Genomic DNA, 21045 nt, shown 5'->3' on the forward strand with positions numbered 1-21045 from the left:
TGGTCGTGAGAGTTGCCATTGGATACCCACGCACCCGTGGGCGTTTCTGCGTAGACGGGTCTGCGGGCTCTTTCTGCTTTTCACGGTGAAGCCGTGTTTAGCTGTGTATTTGAGGATGCGGTTGCGTCAGCAAACCCCCACGTAACCGCATAGAACTGTTTGCAGCCATGTGGACACCCGTGCACGTTCAGTGTGGCTCGAGGGGGTGCTCCTTGGTTCGTCACTGAAGGGGGACTTTGTGGGGCCCTTGGTGTTGGAAAGAGGTTCCTTAGGACACATGGGCAAGTGCCACGGGCAGGTGACCAGACCCCCTCGGCAGGGCAGCCAGTGCCAGTGGCGGGTGGTGGAGTCGGAGAAGGGTCCGGGTCTGGTGGCCACTCCTCCCGGTCGCGGGCGGGCATCCTCGTCCCAGGCATCCCTCCTCCGGGGCCAGACCCGTGAAGAGAAGTCACGTCAGGGTCGGGTCTCGTCTCCGCCCTGCAAACCGCCACCCGGGACTCCCGCCTCTGGGTGTAGCGGCAGCTCCAGTGCAGGAGGGTGAGGGGTGCGGCCCTGTGCCTGCCCCAGGACGACGGAGGCGGGAGGACCCGGCGGGCAGCGGCCTCCAGGGCGACTCCTCACACACCGGGTGGTGCGTGTGGGCACTGCCGCGACGGGAGCTGGGGCTGCGGAGTAGCCTCTGCGTGACCTGCAGAGCCCCTCAGACAGAGCCCGGAGGGTCTGGCCTGCAGGGGGCGCTGGGTGTCTGTGGCCTGTGTGCTCGGGCCTCAGTGTCCCAGAGCAGACGGTCGTCAGGAGGGGACAGGACCCCCCTGAGCCTGCGAGGGCGTGGTGTTTGTCTGCCCTTGAAGCAGTTCAGGCGGCTGGGGGGGCGGGTCGCACGTCTGTGTTTGTGGAGTCGCCTTGGTGCAGCTGTGACAGCCAGGGAGGCCCTCGGCTGGTAGGGTCGTCCCATCATGACGGCGTGGGCACGGCACAGCCCCGCCTGGGAGTTGGTGACCGACACGCCCAGTCTTCTGGGCGAAATGTGCCCACGTCCCCGAATCTCTTCCGTCTCCGTCTGGGCCGGCGTCTCCTGGCGGAGAACCCAGCCCCACACGGGTGGGTGGGCGGGCCGGCCGCACCAGGGCGCTGTCTCGGCTGTGCCGCCCCGGAGGCCCTGCAGGCCCTTTCTGGGCCTCCTAGTGTCCGCCGCTGCACAGGGAGGCCGGCGTGCCCGTGTGCGGGGAGCGGGCATGTGTCAGCACTGGACGCGGGCGCTCGTCCGCGGGGGGGGGCCCCTTGGAAGCGGCAGAGATGACGCTCAGCCGAGGCCATTGGGGACCGTGGGCGCACCCTGTGAGGAGGCGGCAGGCCAGACCGGCGTCCCCAAGTGCCAGCCTCACCCGCCCCGCCCTTCCCCTGTGCTCCGTCCACAGAGTGCGGGACCGGGGGCTGCGAGCCGCCACAGCCCACACGAGATGAACCCCCGTGACCCGAGCCCATCCCCCCAGGACACCAGTGGGCCACAGCCGGCCGCCACGAGGCAGCTGACGGACGCTGACAAGCTGCGCAAGGTGATCTGTGAGCTCCTGGAGACGGAGCGCACCTACGTGAAGGTGAGCGAGCCACCGCCCTCTGCCGGGCGCTGCGTGTTCCTCCAGGTGGCGGCCGCCAGGCCCCCGGGGCGGCCGGGCTGGTGTCTCCGGGCTGCGAGGCTGTTACTCGGAACGAGCGTTCCCCGTCGGGTGCCAGGGAGGCACACCAGTGCTTACAGCGACTCCCTGTGACGTGCAGGGCAGGGCAGAAATAAGTTCCCAGTTGTTCGGGTGGAAAATGGTACAACGAGTAATAAATAACGACATTAGAATAAGCAGTTTTCTATATTCACCACTGTGAAAATTGACTTTAGCTCGGGAAGGTTATTACTTTCAAAATGTGATCGGAGTCCAGGCAGGAGGGCATCAGGCCTGGGCCCTCGTGTTAGTCCTCGGGTCTGACCGTCGGTCACCCTGCTGTGTCGGTCACTTCCATGTGATTCACGGTGCGTTTTTACGTGACACAGGACTGGGAAGTTCACAGCAGTCCCAGTGCCTGTGACGCCTGCAGGTTCCACTGTGGAACTCGTGTGTCCTGGCGGCGCGGGGCCCGTTTCAGACGGTCCCTGTTGGTCTGTGACTCCGCACGGCCGGGCCCGGCCCTCTGCCCCCTCTCACCGATGCGGTGTTGGTGGCACGTGGCCTCGTCCTCCGTTTCCGCAGCCGAGGGGCAGCGCCGTGGGCAGAGGGGCCTTCCACTCCCAGGCTGGATGGGGCGGGGGGACCCCCACGGGGCGGCGCCTGTCTGTGCCTCCAGGTTCCTCGGAGGTCCTCGCGCGCGTGCTCACGGGCGCTCACTCTCCCCCCGCAGGACTTGAACTGCCTGGTGGAGAGATACCTCAGGCCCCTTCGGAAGGAGACGTTCCTCACTCCAGATGAGGTACCGTGGGGGCTGCCCTCACGTGGAGGGAGCAGGGCAGCGGGGCCCCTGTGAGCAGTTGGGGTTCACTTAACCGTGACGGACAGGTGACATCGTTGCTCCCGGAGGGGAGGGGAAGGGCCCCCCACCCCCTGGTGGGGGGTTGTGATCGCGGTTGAAAGGCATTGATAAAGGAACTTTGAAATCGAAGCAGGTCCAGTCTCCGAACTAATGAAATGTGAGAGGGATGGAATCCTCCTTCCTTTTGCAGCTGGACGTGCTCTTCGGGAACCTGCCGGAGATGGTGGCGTTTCAAGTAGAATTCCTCAGAACGCTGGAGGACGGGGTGCGCCTGGTCCCTGACTTGGAGAAGCTCGAGAGAGTCGATCAGTTCAAGGTGGGTCGGCCATCCCAGCGCAGAGCCGTCCTGGCGGCTCATCCCGAAGGTCGAGTTCGGTCCCGGGAGGGGGTGTGCTCTCGGGCCAGTTCCCCGGCCCCATGGCCCTACGTCCTCATCGGCCTGCCGCTGTGGAGACGCTTGTCACCGTCCCCTCCGGAGGCTGCGGGTGGCCCGTCTGCACCGCGAGCTCGCTTCCCTTCCTTGGAGGCGTCCCTGCGCTCGCTCCAGGCCGCGCGTCGACCACCGTACGTGGAGGCCAGCTGCCTTAGTCGGAGCCAGACCGACCGGCCAGGTGCGGCTCGAAGGGCGAGGGCACCTGCAGAGCCCGACTGTCCCTGCCCACGCCGCTCAGTTGGGGCCTGGCCGCGGCGGGAGGTGGCCTGTGGGGAGGCCTCTGCTCTCGGTGTGTGTGGGTCGGGACCATTGGTGGCTGTGCGGACGTGGTCCGTCAGTGTCCTGTCAGCGTCCGAGGCGTGGGCCACACCGCACGCTGGGGAACCCGGTGATCACTCACTTCCAACACCTTGTTTTCTCACGTGGAACCGTCCAATTCTAAGCCCAAACAGGCAGCATCTCTGTGGCTAAGCGAGACCGAGTTGAGGAGAAACCTGCAGAAGGTTCTCTTCTGAGGCCTGTCTCCCTGGTTCATACGAAATGCGGGGTAGAAGCGTCCCACCTCGGGGCAGGCAACTCCTTGTGGGAGGGCCTCCCTTCAATGCCACTTATTGTGGGGTGGGGAGCAGGAGGGAGACCCGGCTCCCCAGGCTGAGGCTGGCATTACTACCAGGGAAACACATTCTCAAATTTGGGGGTGTTTGCCCTCGGTGCCCCCAGGAACTGACGAGAGAATGCAGGTTCCGGCCCCGAGCACCGGCCTCGTTTCTCGTGAACACACCCGCGCTCTGTGGGCCCTTTTGGCCGGCGGTGCCGTCTGCGCTGTCGCTGCCGAGGAGGCCAGAGCCGGTGCCCGTCACCACGTCTGTGGGCCCGTGTGCGCTCTGGTGGCAGCCTCAGGCCTTCGGTGTGCAGGGACCGCTGGGACCAGGCGGCTGCCGCCGGCCATGCCCTGCAGGCGTTCTGGCGAGAGCTGAGCTGCTTTCTCTCATTCCATCTAGAAGGTGCTGTTTTCCCTGGGGGGCTCCTTCCTGTACTACGCCGACCGCTTCAAGCTGTACAGCGCCTTCTGCGCCAGCCACACGGAGGTCCCCAAGGTCCTGGTGAAAGGTACGGCCTGGGAGCACGGCTGCTGGCTTTCGGCTTTGGGACCAGCTGCCGTCAGGGGTGTCTGGACCAGACTCGAGGAGCCATCGGGTGGCAGGTGCACGCTCCACCGGCCACCACCCAGGGCCGAGAGACCCAGTTGTCTCAGAGCAAGAGCCTTGTCCCCGGGTTCGAGGTTCTGGGCTCCGCTCCTGTTCTTCACTGACTGCATTGTGACCTGCCGCTCACCCTTGTGTGGCATTCACGCTTCCCGCCCCGGGGTGTGTGGCAGCACCCTGTCCCCACCTTCATGTTGCTCTGCCTACTCACGAGCACCGCCCAGGATGCCGGGATCTTTCTCACTGCACAGCACAGGCTTTGGAGGTTGGCAGCCCCTCTCCCAGAGTGTTCTGGAAGGTCCCGAGCATCCTCAGAGTGTCCAGAGAGGGCTTTTGCTTCCACAGGCCAGCGTGGGGTTGTCTGACATGTAAAAGGGTCAGAGAAACAGGCAGTTGGAAAACAGCGCAGCCCACAGGAAGCTTGATCCCAGGGGCCTCTGGACACAGCCTGCCGTTCCTGCCACGTCGGGGGCCGCGCAGGCCCGCAGTCCGAGAGCGCTGGGCTCACTGCCGGAGGGGCTGGGCTGGCTCGACGGACTCTGTCTCTGGACATGCGGGCGCCACACAGGTCTCCGCAGGGCAGGGCCTGCCCACAGGCCAGCCTGGAGCTGAGAGGGGACCTGAGGTCCCCGTGCAGCTGGCCCTCCCCACATGTCGGTCATGCGGGGGCGTGTGTGTGTCTTCACTGTTCACCCGAACGCTGGTTGCTGTGGGGGCCAACGCAGTGATTTCAGAGCTCGTTGCGCCGCAGAGAAGTGACATGTCTGTCACCATCCTCAGGGCCGTTTTGCTATTTTTAAACAACTAGATTATGTTCCGCCCCTGTAGGTTTTTCGTGATATTTGTTTGCACCTGGAAAATATTTATTGCATCTTTCAAATTGTGCTTTAAAACATTAGGTCCGACCTACATTTTTTAATGGCCAAACATGCCGGGAAGGGGAGGCGGGGCCGAGAACCAGGAGCAGCCAGGATTCTTCCCCAGCTCGAGGGGGTGCCGGGGCGACCGCCCAGCAGGCTGCAGGGCCCGGGCCCCCCCCTCCCGTTTTCACGCCCTGACGTGACGTGGCCGCGGCGGGCTAGCTGTCCGTGCCTGTGCTTGTGGACTTGAGGACTCGGGGTGTTCCCCAGGGGGCAGGGCTTCCTCCTGTGCCCTGGCCCCGGGCTTCGGGCCTGGCCACGCCTCCCTGGCGCATGTGAGTCCCCTGGTCACTCCCAAGCCCGTTCCCTTATTTTTCGGAAGGAGGAGAGGTGGCTGCGCCCTCGAAGCCTCGTTGCTCTCGGGGCTTACAGGATGCAGAGACGGGGTCTCTCCGAGGCTTGGCTCCGTCCTGCTGCGTCCTTGACTACATAGCGTTGGCGGGACACTCACCCACAGCGCCCCCTTAGGCTGCACGTACCTTCGGACTTTAGTGTGCGCTGTGGGCCTGGCCGAGGGAGGTGCGTGGTTCTTCCCCGTCTGTGGCTTTCGAGGAACCGTGTGCCCCTGTGAAGTCACTCTGGGGCCTCCTGTCCTGTGCTCACACCGCCTTCCCCCTCCTCGGGCCTGGACGTGGATGGGGGGGCCAGTGGGCAGGGCTGGTGCTGCCCGAGACGAGGGGTCCGTGTGCAGGTGCAGACCTGCCCTGAGCCGGGCTGTAGCTCCGCATTAATGCGGCACCGAGGGTGGACAGCGCTGGCTGCGGGAGCCCCGGCCACGCCCCCTTCCCAGGGCTGCGGGGCTGCTGCCGCCCCGGGAGGCTTGAGAGCCAGGGAAGGGGTGTTACTAACGTGCACCCTCCCGAGCTGCGGCGAGGAGGACGGGTGGGAGGTGATGGCCGTTGAAGAGACAGTTTGTTAGAGTTTCCGAGAGGAGGGTCATACCAGGCCAGGCAGGGCCACACGGTGGGGCACAGGGTGGGGCACAGGGTGGCTCTGCAGAGAGGGGGACCGGGGAGACGCTGGGCTGGAGCCTTTCAGGCGAGTGAGGCCAGGCAAGTGGAAGGAGCCCAGGGCCCTGCGTGCGGGGACCGTGCTGCCTGCTGCCAGCCCTGGGAGGGGGGTGGGGATGGGGCGGGGACAGTGGGTGCTGGTAGGAGGGCTGGGGGTCCCCGGTGGGCTGTTTGCATGAGGGAGGTGCTCCCCGTGAGTCCCAGGGCGGCCAGACCGGGCAGGGGCGGGATCCTGGGGTTGGTGTGGCCCCAGCTGTCAAGTCGTCAGGGTGTGAGGACGTTCTGAAGCCCGGCAGGAGGGGGAGTGGCCCGGGGCTCACGAACCCTGAGATTCCCTTACACGACTCTGGCTCGGGTGCCCCCAAATACACACAGATGGGACTGGCCCTCTGGCCCTGTCTGAGGACTTCTCCCCCACCGGACCCTGTCCCCTTGCAGCCAGGACGGACGCGGCGTTCAAGGCCTTCCTGGACGCGCAGAACCCGAAGCAGCAGCACTCGGCCACGCTGGAGTCCTACCTCATCAAGCCCATCCAGCGGGTCCTCAAGTACCCGCTGCTGCTCCGCGAGCTCTTCTCGCTGACCGACGCAGACAGCGAGGAGCACTACCACCTGGACGGTGAGCCTGCCCCGCCCCAGCCCTGGCCCCGCCCCCTCGCCCTGCCCTTCTGCCCTGTGCGAGCACGCAGGCTGCAGCCCATTCACGCCCCGCCCGCCCGCTCCAGTGGCCATCAAGACCATGAACAAGGTGGCCAGCCACATCAACGAGATGCAGAAGATCCACGAGGAGTTCGGGGCTGTGTTCGACCAGCTGATCGCTGAGCAGACCGGCGAGAAGAAGGAGGTGAGGACGCGCCGACCCTCCTCCCCGAGTGTCAGGGAGACCGCTCTCCCGCTGCCGTTTGCCAGGGCAGTGGCGCTGCGCCCCTCGTCCACGGCTGCGCTGCGGCGGGGCTGCTTCCTGCGCCGAGTTACCGTGACCATGGGACGTATGTCTGAGCCCCTGGCCCGGGCTGGCTCTGAAGGCCCCTGAAACGGCGAAGTCACACCCCCCCGAGGCCGGAGCAGCGGCTGGCTTGTTGAGGGAATGACGCTGAGGTGGTTTTCAGAGTCTGCCTGGCAACAGCACCTGGCACTGGGACACCCGTAGAGAAGGCGGGCGCACCGGGCTGTGCCGGAGTCCCCGGGAGAGCCGATGGGACCCAGTGTGCTGCTGGCCCTGAGGTGGGCCGGGTGGTGGCCTCTGTGTCCCGACCCACCCTGGCTTCAGTTTCTGCCTGAGCCAGGCTGGGGGCTGGGGATGAAGGGGCGTCCCTGCTGTGATTGGAAAGGGGTTGCATGGGGGCAGGCAGAGCATGGTGTTCAGTGTGTAGGGAGGAAACAGCGCGGCCCAGGTCCATTCTTGTCCCTGGTGAAACGAGTTTCGGGAGCTGGAAGGATAGTTTTCAGAAGAACCACGACGTTCCACGTGAGCGTAAATGCGAGCACGAAGGAGAAATTTCTCTTTCTCTGTGGCGGGAGGGGAGCAGGCGGGGTGCATGCTTCTCAGGAAAAGGCAGGGTCGCACCTGAACGCCGGGACACACACGGCGGGTCAGTCCCAGGCGGGGCCGGACGCACAGCCACCTTCAGCTGCGGCTTCCGAAGGGCTGCGGGGGTGGGGCACACGCGGGGCCTGCAGGGCGTCTTCTGCCCCTTGGCCGGGGTGTGGGAGCGCCCGCGGCAGCTGAGAGGGGACACGTCAGCACTCGGTTGTCCTCGTTCCCTGTACAACTTGTGTAAAGAAAACGCAAACGCTTGTTGAAGGAAAGGATATAGAGGAAAAGGCAGGAAGAGCAGTTTGCGGTCTCAGTGTGGGGTGTTCATTTTCATCACAAATTACATGCTCGTGTGTGTGTGTGTGTGTGTGTGTGTGTGAATAACGACATTTGTACATGGGTGTTTTCGTATCCAACGAAGAACGTTCATGTGATTTTAAGCAATTCAAAAGAATTTAAGTGACCGTGTGACGTTTCATTGTGTGGCTGAGCAGTTACTTAATTCCCATCGTGGGGTGATTTCCCGGCTTCACTAAGTACCACGAGTGACACTGGAAACACCGTTGACCTTCAGCCTTTGCCTCCTCTGTGTTGTAGATTACTTCATTTTGACAGAAGTGAGCTGGTTTTACTGGGTCCTGGCAGCAAAGATCGCCACGAGACCTTGTTAGGTTTTGTATCACGTGCTGGATTACTTTCCGGACTGGGACCGTCTTCAGAGCCACTGGCTGACACTGAAGGCTGGGAGGTGATGCGGGGACTGCGGGGCCCGGGGTTTAGGAAGGAGGACGGCGCGGTTCAGACGTCTGGCCCGCGAGCAAAAATGGCCGGTCCCCCGAAGTGGAGACCCGATGCTGCAGGAAGAAGTCTGTGCGGCGGGGAGCAGGGGGCGGCCCTTGAGGGTTCTGGGGACAGAGACGTGTGAGAGATGAGGGGCTGCGGCTGGTGCCTGGGGCTGGCCAGCCCTCCATCTGTCGGCACTGAGAGAAGAGCCAGGAGATCCCGCCACAGACAACGGATGACTCGGGAGCAAAGCAGAGTCCCTCCAGGTCCTCCTCCATCGGGGAGGACGGACAGATGGAAGGAATGGGCCTGAGGGCTCAGATACGCCGCCTGGGCAGGTGGGCGGGCGGGCGGGCGGGCGGGCGGCTCTGGGCCCAGAGGACCCAGAGGACTGGCAGGTCCTGGCGCCGCTACAGAGGAGCCGGGAAACCGAGGCAGCCGCTGGAGGTCCCCGCAGTGGAGATGTGATGTGGGCTCTGGCCAGCAGTGTCTGCAGCGTCATGGATGAGACATGAGACAAATTCAGATGGACTGCCGAGTCCTGTGGAGGAAAAGGGACGGCACGGCCACTCTCTCAAGAGAGAGCATGTTAGCCCTCGCCTTGGCAGGCTTTCATTGGCTTTCTAACAGCATGCGTCAAAGGGGGTTCTCATTCATTGTGCTCAGTTTGCTTTAGGTAATTACTTTTTACAGGTAGCAAAGGAAGGGGGTGTTATTGACTACTTCCTACAGGTTAACAAGGGAAAATGTTGCAGATGCAAGGGTGCATAGGAGGATCGGTCTGGTTGCGCTCAGTCCTTGGAGAGTCAGCACAGACTTCAGGAAGTGACTTTAAAGACACGCAGTGAGAGTTTACTGCCTCGACTGTCACCTGGCTAGCAAGAGTGAGTCACAGAGCAGCCCAGGTGCAACGCAGGCCTGATTCCCACGGGAGAGCCCATCTGCGGGTTTGTCCCCTGCGCGCCACCTCGCGCTTCCCCACAGGGCTGGGCTGCATTGGCCATCGCACGCGGATCGGTTCCCTGTAGGGGCGCCTGGTGGCTGCAGCTCCCTTCCACGGCCGAGCGCGGCTGCCAGCTGCTGGGACCCGAACGCTGACCCGTGTCCGCTGGGAGCGGCAGGTCTGCCTGCAAGGGTGCAGGTCCGTGCAGCTGTGACGAAGCTGGCCCTGCGGCCTCCGGGCCCTGTCGGACTCTCCGGGTGCTGGGTGGGATGAGAGCCCCGTGCCCTCGGTCGGAGGAGGGGAGGCCAGAGGGCACTGCCCGGAAGGTGGGTCCAGCCCCGGCTCAGTGGGACCGGCCGGGCTGGAGGACACGGCCTCAGCAGAACTCCATCCTGGGGTTGGGCGGCCGATTCCGAAGGGACAGTGGGCAGGCTGGGTGCCGGAGGGAGTGGCTCTGGCCCTGGCCACGTTCCCCTGTGGGGTCTGGTCGCCCACTGTGCCCGTGGGATTGACAGCTCAGAGTGTTTGCTGCGTCTGGCACTCACCTCGCCGTGGTGTGCGGGTCGGCTGTACTTCGGCCTCTCTCGGCTCGGGTCTCAGGGCTCCACGGGGTCCAGGCCAAGCAGGGTTGGCCACCATGGGAATGTCCTTACGTGGCTGGAGAGCGGGAGCTCTGGGTGGTGGCCGTGGTGGTGGCGGTGGAGACTTGTTCCTCTAAGTCCACAGCCCAGGGCCCCTGGCCAAGCCCCAAGTCACCGGGAGGTGTGGGAAAGGTGGGGAACGGCCAACGGGGCCACTGGGAGGCAGAGACGCTGGGTCGTCGTCATTCTGGGCAGCTGTCCCGTGGGAAGAGGGACCCGCCTGGCGTTTGACCTTGGGGCGCTCACGCCCAGACCTCACGGTTCTGTGGACCGAGAGCTCGCGCTGCTGGCCCGCAGAGAGCACCTGCAGCCCCCGCCTCCCCTTCCGCCTCCAGCGCGAAGTGAGTCTTCCCTGAAACGAGCTGGCGGAAGAGGAGGGGTTGGGCCCTCCGCTCCCCAGAAGCCTGGCGCTCCAGGACCTCTGGGAGTCGAGTCAGGGGGGTCGCCGTGGGGCGTGGGAGCCCCGCCCCACAGCCAGTGCTCAGGGCACCAGTGCCTGCGACCATGCGATCGGCGTGGGCAGACTCGCTGCGCGTGAGGGTCGGAACCCTGGTTTGTCCCCGTTTCTCCATTTCATTGTGGAAATTCCGGCGGCACCTGGGGAGGAGGAGGGGGACGGCGATCGGCCGTTTTTAGATGGCGTTGTCACGCAGTGGAGCTGCCTCCACCTGCCTCCACCTGCCTCGGGTCAGCGCGTCCCGCCCCTGAGGCCCCACCCCGTTCTGCAGGTGGCGGACCTGAACATGGGCGACCTGCTGATGCACACGACTGTCACCTGGCTGGACCCGCCCGCTGCGCTGGGCAAGTGGAAGAAGGAGCCGGACCTGGCCGCCTTCGGTGCGTGTCCGCCGAGGGCTGTGGGCAGGCGGGTGGGGCGTGGTCTGGCTCAGTTTTCAGAATAAGACGCTTCCTTTCCCGAGACACGGGGTGTTGAGATGCAGCTTGTTACAGCTGTGTGACTCACCACCACGTCACAGGTGGCAGACTCCCCCCTTCCAGAAGCTGGGCGTGTGCTGTGGGGCCACCCTGCCACATGGAGGGGGGGCGGGAATGGCTGGGCCTCCGCCTACCCAGGGGGAGAAGAAAGCGAAACTCAAGCAGACCTCGTTTCCGAGACCCCTGATCTGAAGCCTTCTCCCCCCGACTCCCCGGCGTGTGTTGCTGGGGTTTGGCGCCTCGGTCACGGCCCCCCCCAGGGGGCTGTGTCGTTCCCCCGACTGCTGAGCGAATGAGGATATTCTGGCTAAATGTGCTGATGGCTGAAGTTTCACACTTGAGGTGCCGGCGCCCCAGAAGTTTCTGCCGACACAGGGCGGGCGACGCCCCTTTGTTTGGGTCTGCTGTGCTCCCTCCAAACCTGGGGGTTCTGTCTCCGCAGACTCTGGGCCCGCCGCCGTGATGGGCACGGGGGCCTTGCCGCCCTCTCCACCGCTGTGGCGTCCGCCCCCCGCGTGGCCGAAGTTGAGGGAGCCGGCGTTGCGTGCCGTAACCACCTTTCTTTCCATCCCCAGTCTTCAAGACCGCCGTGGTCCTGGTGTACAAGCACGGCCCCAAGCAGAAGAAGAAACTGGTGAGCAGCTGGTCCCCTCCGCATGGCTACAGCCTCCCGCCACCTGCCTCCCAGTCCCAGCCGTGGGCTCGAGACTCTGCCCCTTGGTCCGCGTGAGCCTTCTAGGCCTTCTCTGCTGTCCCTCTCCCCTCCCTCTTCCCCCTTGTACTAATGCCCCTGAGGCCCAGGGAACTGCCCATCTGCCCCTGCTCGGGCCCAAGCTGGCGGTGGCTGGGCTTCCCCAACCCCAGGCCTCCCTTCCCTGCCTCTCTCTGTCTTCCTGTCTCCTCTGCGTGGATGCAAGCGTGCCCCTCACGTACCACGGGGTGTCTTGCTCTCTGCCCGCGGCTGCACTGTCCCGGGTCTGGAGGACGGGGCGGGGCCAGGCTAGAGAGACTTTCTCAGGCCCCCGGCTCTGGCTCTCCCGCAGGTTGGACCTCACCGGCTCTCCATCTATGAGGAGTGGGACCCTTTCCGCTTCCGGCACATGATCCCCACTGAAGCTCTGCAGGTCCGCGCTGTGGCCAGTGCTGGTAAGATTCTGCACAGGCTCGGGCTGCTTCCCGAGTGTCTGCATGCACCCCACCGCCTCCGCTCCTCCCCCACCTACCCCGCCCTGCACTGACCAGGAGTGAGTGGGCGAGCGAGCCCAGTGGGGGGTGCAAGGCTCCGAGTGTCGTTCCTAGAGGGCCGGTCGTTCTGGACCGTGGGTCCGCACTGCAGCGTCTCTGTGCTGGGGCAGAGGCTGCGAGGCCCCGTTCCTTGTCTGCGGTCCCAGCAGCCAGCGAGTGACCCGGACTCTGATGCTGCTGCTGGCACGTGAGACATGAGCAGCGCAGGTGCTGGCTGTGAGCCGGGGCCCCGCCAGGGCTGCATTTGAGGCCTGGCCCTCAGGGCACACCTGGAAGAAGCACCTTTGGGGGCCAGGTGGAAGCACTTGGGTGTCCGGGAGCAGAGAGAGGCCCTGGAGCAGCCTCTGCAGGGGGCGGGGGTCCGACACGCCCCAGCACCCCCCACCCTCTCCCTTGCGTTTGGCATGGCCCCGTGCAGGGGGCGGCTCCGGTCCTCCCAGAGCTGCCCCCAGGTGCGGCGTGCGGCCAGCCTCCAGTGATGCCCCCAGATTACACTAGACGCAGCCTCCTTTGCGGCTCCTGTGTCCTGTGCGGCGGAAAAGCTCAAGTGTGGACACCGCCTCGGACCCGTGGGTTTCAGATGAGGATTTGCCCACAGGTTTCTCGGGAGTCTCCCAGCATGGGTTGACCCCAGTCCTTCTCAGTTAGTGTGTGACTTGTGAAGCGGACCTATCTGTGCACAGTAGGTCTGCAGATGGTGGCAACGGCATTGTGAGGTTGAGCACCAAAGACGAGTGCCAGGTCGCCTTGCAGCCCTCCGTCCATCGGCCGCCTCCTGCCGGGCATCCAGGCCTTAGGGCCAGGAGTCCACTTGGAGCTGTGTACTCGAGGGCTTGGCGTGGGACAGGTGAGGCCGCCCTCGATAAGGGCACCTGTCTCACCTGGCGCTCCACGCTGTCGAGTGTGAAACCGTCAGGGCGGACGGAGCCTTTCGTGACGGAGGCGGCAGACCTGCCACCCAGGCCGTGCCGTGAAGTGCCTTCCAATGGAGTTGAGCATCAGCTGTGAGACTCTGAGACTTAGGTAGTTTGGGAGAACTTCGTGCTGACACACCCTGGTTGGGGGCAGAGTGGCACAGGAAGCTCTGTGACAGGTTCTGAACCTCAGGACCTGTCTTGACACTCGCCCTGAGCTGCTCCCCCAAATACTGTCCGTGACTTGAGATGACACCACGCCACAGGCTTGTGCCATAATAAGTAAAATAGCACAGCGTTGCCCGGCTCAGGTTCGCCCTGAGCTGTAACTGCCCCTCACCGCAGCGTACCGTGGTTGCTCCTCAGAGTGGGCAGCGTGGGGGGCCGAGAACAAGGAACCTGTGGGCTTCCAGCACCTGCTGCGGCCCAGGGGCCTCCGGTGTGAAGGCCTGTGGGAGGCGAGGGCTTGGCCTGGTCACCTGGTGCCGAAGCAGCCCCCACTGAACTGGGGTCCTTCAGCTAGGCCTGCTCTGCTGCCGGCGGGAGGGTGGGTCGGTTCCTTGGCCAGGGAGCCGGGCCGGGTGCCCGCCACCCAGGAGGGGACTTCTGTGGCTGCACGTGTCCTGAGTGTCCTTCTTCTCAGCACTCACAGGGCTCTGAGCGCTTTGTCTCTTAAGGTCTCGGGGTCGCGGGGTCAAGGTGAGGGTCTTCCGTCTTACGCTGTTCTGCTCTGACCCGTCGCATGCCAGAGCCGGAACAGGCTCTTGTGAAATGCGGGCCATTCCCGCAACAGGCCCCTAAGCCGTGCTCTCTGCTCCCCCCAGACGCAGACACCAGCACGGCCTGTGAGATCGTGCACGTGAAGTCGGAGTCGGAAGGGAGGCCGGAGAGGGTGTTCCACCTGTGCTGCAGGTGAGCTGGGGCCGCAGGTGTGGCCGTGCACCTGGGGGGTGGGGTGGCCCTCGGCCCCTCTGGGCTCCCCAGACCTGCCCACACCCCTCAGGGCTCTCCCAGCCCCCCGATGCAGTGTAGACGTCACTGAACACGTCGACCCACAGGGCCTGGGATGGGGACAGGACCTGGGACGGGGACAGGAGCATGATGACCAGCAGGGACTAGGAAAGGACACGGGGGTTTTCTCATGTTCAGTGTCGCATGTGGGGATCAGGGACGCACTGCCCTGCTGAGCTCTGCGGTGCGTGTTGGCCCAGGAGCGTCCGTGAGACGTGGCCCACATGGGCGAGCGTGTGCAGGCCCCCGGTGGGCGGTGGGGGCGGAGCCTGGGGCCCTGGGGGTCGGGGCGGCTCCCGGCAGCGTCCGCCGTCCTGTGTGTAGGCCCCATGTCCCTGACGTGTGCACCTCCTCCCTGCAGCTCCCCCAAGGCCCGCAAGGATTTCCTGAGGGCCGTGCACTCCGTCCTGCGGGACAAACACCGCCGGCAGCTGCTCAAAACCGAGAGCCTGCCCTCGGCCCAGCAGTACGTCCCCTTCGGAGGGAAGCGGCTGTGTGCACTGAAGGGGGCCCGGCCGGCCATGAGCAGGGCAGGTACTGTGGGGGTCCAGACGTTCACGGTCCCCGTGCCCCCCGCTGCACTGTAGCCCCCGTGCCGTGAGCTGGACGTCCCGGCTGAGTGAGATGGAGCGCAGTGCCCCCTGGCATGAGGCCCCGCCCCCCGGCGCCCCAGGGAGCCGCCTGAGCGCTTCCCTCTCGCCCCCTCGGCTGCCCCCCTGCCCTCCCTGCTCCCTCTGCTCCTCCCGGCTGGTGAGCACCCCCCCCACCCGCAGCCCCCGGCCACTGATGGGAGTCTCGGCTTTGCACGATGGCCAGCTTTTTCCAGCCGGAAGTGTGTCCTCCCTCAGCAGGGTCATGGCCACCCTCCTGAGGACGTGGTGGCTTTTCGACCAGAAGTGCAACCTGTTCTCAGTCCGGAGCCCGTGTGGGGTCAGCTGGTGACGGGGGCGGTCTCACCAGCCGTGCCGTCCACTGCGCTGTGGGTACAGCCTTTCGTTCAGCTGCTGGTGAAGGAGAGGACCTGGGTTACAGGCCCCCAGAGTGGACGCTGCTGCAGGGCGGGAGTGACCCCTGGGAGCGGGAGCCGGGGTCACTGCTGCCCCCGTGAGTGGCAGGTAGGGACGGCAGAGAGGTTCCCTGGGGGGCTGTCCCCCTCCCCTCTCACTTGTCAGGAACACCAAGTAGGATCGGTAATGTGTGTCAGGAAACCCTACCTGGCAGTGGCCGACTTTTAGTGGCCAGTCAGTGACCCTTAAGTTTACCGGGAAAGCGAGCACTTTGAGTCTGTGTCCCTTTTGAGGCCCCTCTGGGAGGAAAGTGCCACCAACCGCAGCTGGTCTCTGTTTGGTGGCTCGTTCGGGCCGGAGGAGCTGTTACTGGGCTGCATTTGCGGTGCCCACTGTGGTCCTGACCCCCATATGAGGCAGCTCGGGAGCGCGGCTCGGGGGTCAGCGCCACCCGGGCTGGCCAGTTTCACCGCAGGAGTCACTCCCCCCACAGCGTGCCCTGGGCCCGAGAGGCCCGAGGGGGGTCCCGCATCTCCCTGTCCCTGGGTCGTCACGGAAACCAGGTGGTGTGTTTCTCCCTGTTCCGCCTGGATCGGCGGGAAGCCAGACTCCCAGCTCAGTCACTGCGGCTCTGAGGACCCGCTCCGCACAGCTGCCAGCGCCCCAGCGAGACTCCGTGTGCCGTGGGCGTCATCCGGCACACAGCATCCTGGGATGTAGCCTGCTGTGTTTCCGTGGTTCCCCCTCTGTCACCCACCAGCTCAGTTTTGACACGTTTCAGGAAAGCAGACATTGGCACACGTGACCCCTACCTTTGTTAGCATGCAGGTCGCTGACCGGCGTGTCCAGGAGCCCCATTAGGGCTGAGGGACTCCCCTGTCTGTGCCGGTGAAACCCTCCTGATGGGGTAGCAGTGGGTTTCTCCCCGTCCATTTTCCCTGGCCGCAGTGACCCCCCCCCCCCCCCTTGTCTGTCCCGTGTCGGCACCTGCTGCGGACACAGCGCACCCGTCTTTCCGGCCCAGCAGCCCTTCTTGCAGGTGGGGGCAGCAGCGCCCTCTGCCGGCCGTCCTGTGGGGTTGCATGCGGTGGGGCCTTCATTTGCCTGGTCAATTGGTGGTGTCCTCTGCCCCCCCGGCTCCGAGAGGGGGGTGGGGCGAGAGGAGGGACCCCAGCGTCCATATTTCTAAACTGTCACCTCAGGCAGCACCGTGTCCATCAGGTGCCGTCACTCACTCGTGTCTTCGTTGTTTTGTGGGTGGGAGCCGCTGACCTGCGGCCTGTGGTTGGGGGCGGAGGGCACCTTTGCTCCGCCTCCCGGCTCACTTGGGGGTTTGTCGGGGGGGGATAGGGCGAGACGAGACTTGGTGCTGGGAGCCACCGTGCCTGTGGGCTCCGGTAGAGGGGTGCGGGCGCTCCAGAAACGGCGTGCTGAGTTCCCCAGGGAGCAGGGCAAATGGGACCTGCCCTGGGAGGGGGTCGGGGTGGGGCCCCGACTGACCCTCTGCAGTGGGTCTGCGTCACCTGCCTGCAAGGTGCACGGGGTGGAGAGGTGCCCGCGATGCCCCGTTATCTGCGGCCCCGGGTCCCTCTGTGTCCCCTCGCCCTCCAGTCAGCTGCTCTGACGTCCGTGCAAGCTAAAGACTGTGGGGACGGACTGGTGACATCTGGGCTTTAGGTCCCGGGGACACCGCAGCGCCCATCGGCTGTCCGCTGCCCGCCCCCCAGATGCCCATCTCACGTGACGCGTGGGGGCCTGTCTCCGTGTCTGTGTCTGTGTACGCAGTGTCCGCCCCGAGCAAGTCTCTCGGCAGAAGGAGGCGGCGGCTGGCTCGGAACAGGTTCACCATCGATTCCGACGCCGTGTCCGCCGGCAGCCCGGAGCGAGAGGCCCAGCAGCCCCCCGGCGCCGGGGACACTGACCGGTGGGTGGAGGAGCAGTTTGATCTTGCACAGTACGAGGAGCAGGACGGCGTCAAGGAGACAGACATCCTCAGTGACGACGACGAGTTCTGTGAGTCCGAGAAGGGCGCCAGCGTGGACAGGGGCCTGCCCGAGCGGCTGCAGGCTGCCTGCATCGGTCAGGGGACCCGGGGCCACCCGCGCCCAGACAGCCACGCCTCCCGTATGACACAGCTCAGGAAGCAGGCGGCCCTGCCCGGCGGCGGAGGGGCCCTGGGGCCGGCGGGCGAGGAGGTCGTCTGGGTCCGGCGTGAAGACCTTGCCCCGTCCCAGAAACTGAACACGGAGATCTGACCGTCCGCCTGGAGAGTGGGTGCAGATGCTGGTCCCACCCCGCGCCTCCCTGCTCCCTGCGCCCTCCAGGGCGAGGATGTCCCCTTCAGCCGCACTCTCGCGCACACAGTCCTGGCAGCCGACTCTGCTCCGAAGCCACAGCATCAGAACGAGTTGTTCAGAATCTCAAGCAGGCTCGCGCCCCACCTTCTGTGTGTGGCTAGGGGCTCTCTGTCCCCATAAACCGAGCTGGGAGAGTGAAGAGAGGTCCCACGGCACCAGAGTCACATTCCCCTGGGGGGGGGGGTGGCGCTGTGCCACAGGTCACTGGAAGGGACAGCGCAGGAGGAGCAGGAGCAAGGTCACCCTGTCTGAGCCCAGTTGCAGCGTCTCCTGGCTGAGGCCGCTCGCAGTGACGGAGCCAGGGCGTGGCCACAGGGTCCCTCCAGCCCTGTCCTCCTCAGTGTCAGGACCGCCACCCATCCTCAGGGTGTGCGAGGGGGTGTGCACGGGGGCGTGTGAGAGGACGGGGCCTTTTCGTCTTGATGGGCCTCTCCCCCTCTTCCGTCCTGGTCTGTGGCTGGTGTCAGGTGACATCAGCGCTCGGAAGTTGTAATTTTGCAGAGAATTATAAAGATGCCAAACTCTTTGAAAAGAGACCCAAATTTATCACTTGGGGAAAAAAAACGCAATTTTTTTTTTGTATTTTCCCTGAGAGGCAGGGTACAGACAGATGAGAGTTTCACTGTTGGAGTGACTGAGTCTGAAGGGAGGATTTCACCCTTGCCAGTGTGTGTGAGGCGTGTGGCTTTATATTTACACACATGGACAGCCGGCAGGGTGCTCATGCGTCGGAGACACGTTTTCCCAGAAGACTGTGTGCGTGTTTGTTTGTCTGTCTGAACCTCCTGTGAGACGGGCGCCTGGCAGGAGCAGACAGGACCCCCAGAGGGCCGGGTGCTTGCCTGGGGCCCCCGCCGGCGGGGGGGCGGGGTCGCGCCTCCTGGGGTTGCCATGGTGACGCGGCTTGTCCGTCATAGTTGCATCTCTGTCCATTGCCTGCCCTTCCCTGACGCTCCCTCACCAACCTCCCAACAAGACCACCTCTTCCCAGACATGTCCTGTGTTGAACACTCTCTTCATGCCAACGAAACAGGGTACACACGCTAATAAACTCTCACACGCTAAGCAGGTTTCCACGTAGGGAGAACAAAACCAACTTAAAGCACTTTCGATTTTTCTTTTTTAATAAAAAAGGTTTGTAGCTTTTTTCCCCCGTTTCACAAGTCCACTTCCTAAGAAGGGTTTAAATAATATGAAAACTTTCTTTTTTGGGAAAATACCTATTTGGTGTTTGGCACATCTGTAGGTACTTTAACGACCTGAATTTTATAGCAGCTCTCGGGACTCTATTTTGTACAAACCAGTCGTGACTTTGTATTTCCAGACGTGGAGCCCCGCCCCTCGCCGGCGCCCCGCCCCTCCCGCCGGTGCCGCTTGCTGCCTGCTGTCCCGCCCCTCTCTCGGGTTCCCAGGGCTTTGAGCTTGGTCCTCGGGAGGTTTTATTCTATGAACTTTTGCTACATCTTCTGACTTTCTGAAAAAGCTTTAGAGTGGTTTCTACGCCCTTTGTGTCCCTGCACTGTGCACACCGCCCTGGTCCGCTGTGTCCTTCGAGGGGGCGGGAGCCCGGGTCTGTCGCCTGCGCGTCACAGGGTCGGTTGCTCACGGAGGGCGCCGAGCTGCTTGCGCGGTCGCCCTGCCGTGTCTGTGTTCAGAGTTCTTATATATTTCTTTTATAAGCTGAGAGAAGGTCTATTTTTGTGTTTCTCGGTCTATGAGCAGAACGTTGTAAATGCCTGTCGGACAATAAAAGCGTTGGAAAGTGTCTGGCTCTGGGCCTTTGTGGGTCGATGACAGCGGCTGGCAGAGCGCGTGGGGTGGGGACTGCGGGGCCAGGCTCCTTGTCCCCAGTGGCCCTGCTCCTCCGGGGACGCCTGGGTTGCTTAGTGTCAGTGTTTCAGATTTACTTATTACGAAGGCGTCACAGATTCACGAGGCCAGTTGTCCCGCACGGTGATTCGATGTCCCCACGCACTGTCTGCAGTGTCGCTGCATAGCTACCGAGCTCCTGCGATGAGGACACTTGAGATCCGGTCTCCGTGTCCACTTACAGATCGGCGCTCTTGGTGACTGCGGTCGCATCCCCGCTTCCTGCCGCCTGCGGCCCCTGACCGCCCCCACTCTGTTCTCCAGGAGCTCAGCGCTGTTGGTTGGGCTCAGACGCCACACAGCACGTCCCGTGGTTCCCATCGTCCTTTCCTGTCGGCAGAGCAGGGAGTTGGAGCCACGAAGAGAAAGTGTCAAAGGTGCTCGGTCTCCTGAGTGGGAGGAGAGAGGACGGGCAGCTGTGGGTCTGTGCCCGGGCCGAGCACTCACCCGTCCCCCTCAGGAGACGCCAGGGGAAGGGGCCCGAGTGCAGAGCCCAGCCTGGCCCGGGCAGTGGGCGGGCTCGGCAGAGCCCACACAGGAAAGGTGAAGGGGGTCCTGGGCTGCCCCGCCCTTCCCAGCCCCTCATGCCCACCCTCTGCCCCTGTGGGCCTCACACTCCAGGTGGATGGGCCTCCCCACAGAAGCCTGCTGTTCAGCTGCTTGCTCCTTGGCAAGGGTCACGGGCCGATGGCGTCTGCCTCAGACCCTGGGCCTTGTTAGAAATGCCGACCCCTCTCCCCCGCGCCCCCCCCCCCCCCGCGCCCCCCCCCCCCCCACACACACAGAACCAGGACCTGCTGCTCTGGCCGCCTTCGATCGTTTGGACGGTGAAGAACGATCTGGAGCCCTGACCTTATTATTTTCAAGTGTTGGGCCCCACGAGGTGCCCGTTTGGGGGCGTGATGGAAGCGTTGCCCCTGGGTATCATCCCAGTAGTCCACGCTTCGTGTGAACATGAGGTTCTGGCAGTCAGGGCCACAGCCCTGGCCCAGTGCGAGCCTGTCAGTGCGGGGGCTCAAAGTCAAGTGCACAGGAAGAGCCAGTGCCCGTCACAGCCTGACTGCCTTGACTTTCCAGGCTCTGCCCCAGCGGCCAGTGGGAGAGGTGCTGGTCCGCCCCTCTGTCCGTGGTTGCCATGGTTTGGGGGCGGGGACCGCTCTCTAGTCTTGGGTCCACTTGCCTGGAGATGACCGCTGTCCTTGTCCGAGGCTCAGGTCGGCACTGGGACTCCCAGGGTCCGTTTCCCCGCCCGGGGCACCCCTGCAGCCAGGCCCCTGGCGCCCCAACCGGGCCTTGCTGGGATGTTGTCCGGACGCCACCCGGGGCGTGGCCCCAGTGCGCTGGTTCCCCTCCTGCCTGGACCCGGGGGGCCTTTCTGTTTGGAGGGGCAGGGCGGGGGATGGTCAGTGTAGACAAGCCCTGTTATTTTCTGGACTTTTTGTTGGCCAAGTTGTGTCTGAGTTTTACAGGCCACGTCTTTCCGCTTTGCCACAAACTCACCCTGAAAGGTGGGACATGAACGTGCTGAGAGGAAATGGGAGCAGGTCCGGAGCAGGTGCAGCCGCTGGGCTGTGAAAGGGGCGGGGTCAGGCTGCGGCCTCACACTCCCCGCAGCCTTGTCTGAAAGCGCTGGAGCTGAACATTCTCAATTTAAAAATCGAAGTACGTGTGGCAGGCTGCAAACCCCAGCCGGCCCTCACTCTGAGTGGTAGAGCCGC

At 64.2% G+C, this 21045-nt stretch overlaps 1 protein-coding gene across 13 annotated transcripts in view; it reads left to right on the top strand.

Moving 5' to 3' along the window:
* Positions 1 to 19638, top strand: part of TIAM1 (TIAM Rac1 associated GEF 1) — a 194809-nt gene extending 175171 nt beyond the window's left edge. For all 13 annotated transcript variants that reach the window (XM_053657893.1, XM_053657897.1, XM_053657892.1 and 10 more), the window contains 12 exons: positions 1419 to 1598; positions 2389 to 2457; positions 2708 to 2833; positions 3952 to 4060; positions 6524 to 6703; positions 6810 to 6928; positions 10717 to 10825; positions 11500 to 11558; positions 11968 to 12070; positions 13908 to 13995; positions 14456 to 14628; positions 16887 to 19638. In XM_053657893.1, coding sequence (XP_053513868.1) covers positions 1419 to 1598; positions 2389 to 2457; positions 2708 to 2833; positions 3952 to 4060; positions 6524 to 6703; positions 6810 to 6928; positions 10717 to 10825; positions 11500 to 11558; positions 11968 to 12070; positions 13908 to 13995; positions 14456 to 14628; positions 16887 to 17356 — 1785 coding nt within the window. In that variant the 3' untranslated portion in view covers positions 17357 to 19638. The remainder of the gene's footprint in view (positions 1 to 1418; positions 1599 to 2388; positions 2458 to 2707; positions 2834 to 3951; positions 4061 to 6523; positions 6704 to 6809; positions 6929 to 10716; positions 10826 to 11499; positions 11559 to 11967; positions 12071 to 13907; positions 13996 to 14455; positions 14629 to 16886) is intronic.
* Positions 19639 to 21045: the final 1407 nt, after the last annotated feature.

Source organism: Artibeus jamaicensis, unplaced genomic scaffold (genome assembly GCF_021234435.1).
Source record: "Artibeus jamaicensis isolate MK-2021 breed Jamaican fruit bat unplaced genomic scaffold, CSHL_Jam_final scaffold_474, whole genome shotgun sequence".
NCBI classification, from domain to species: Eukaryota; Metazoa; Chordata; class Mammalia; order Chiroptera; family Phyllostomidae; genus Artibeus; species Artibeus jamaicensis.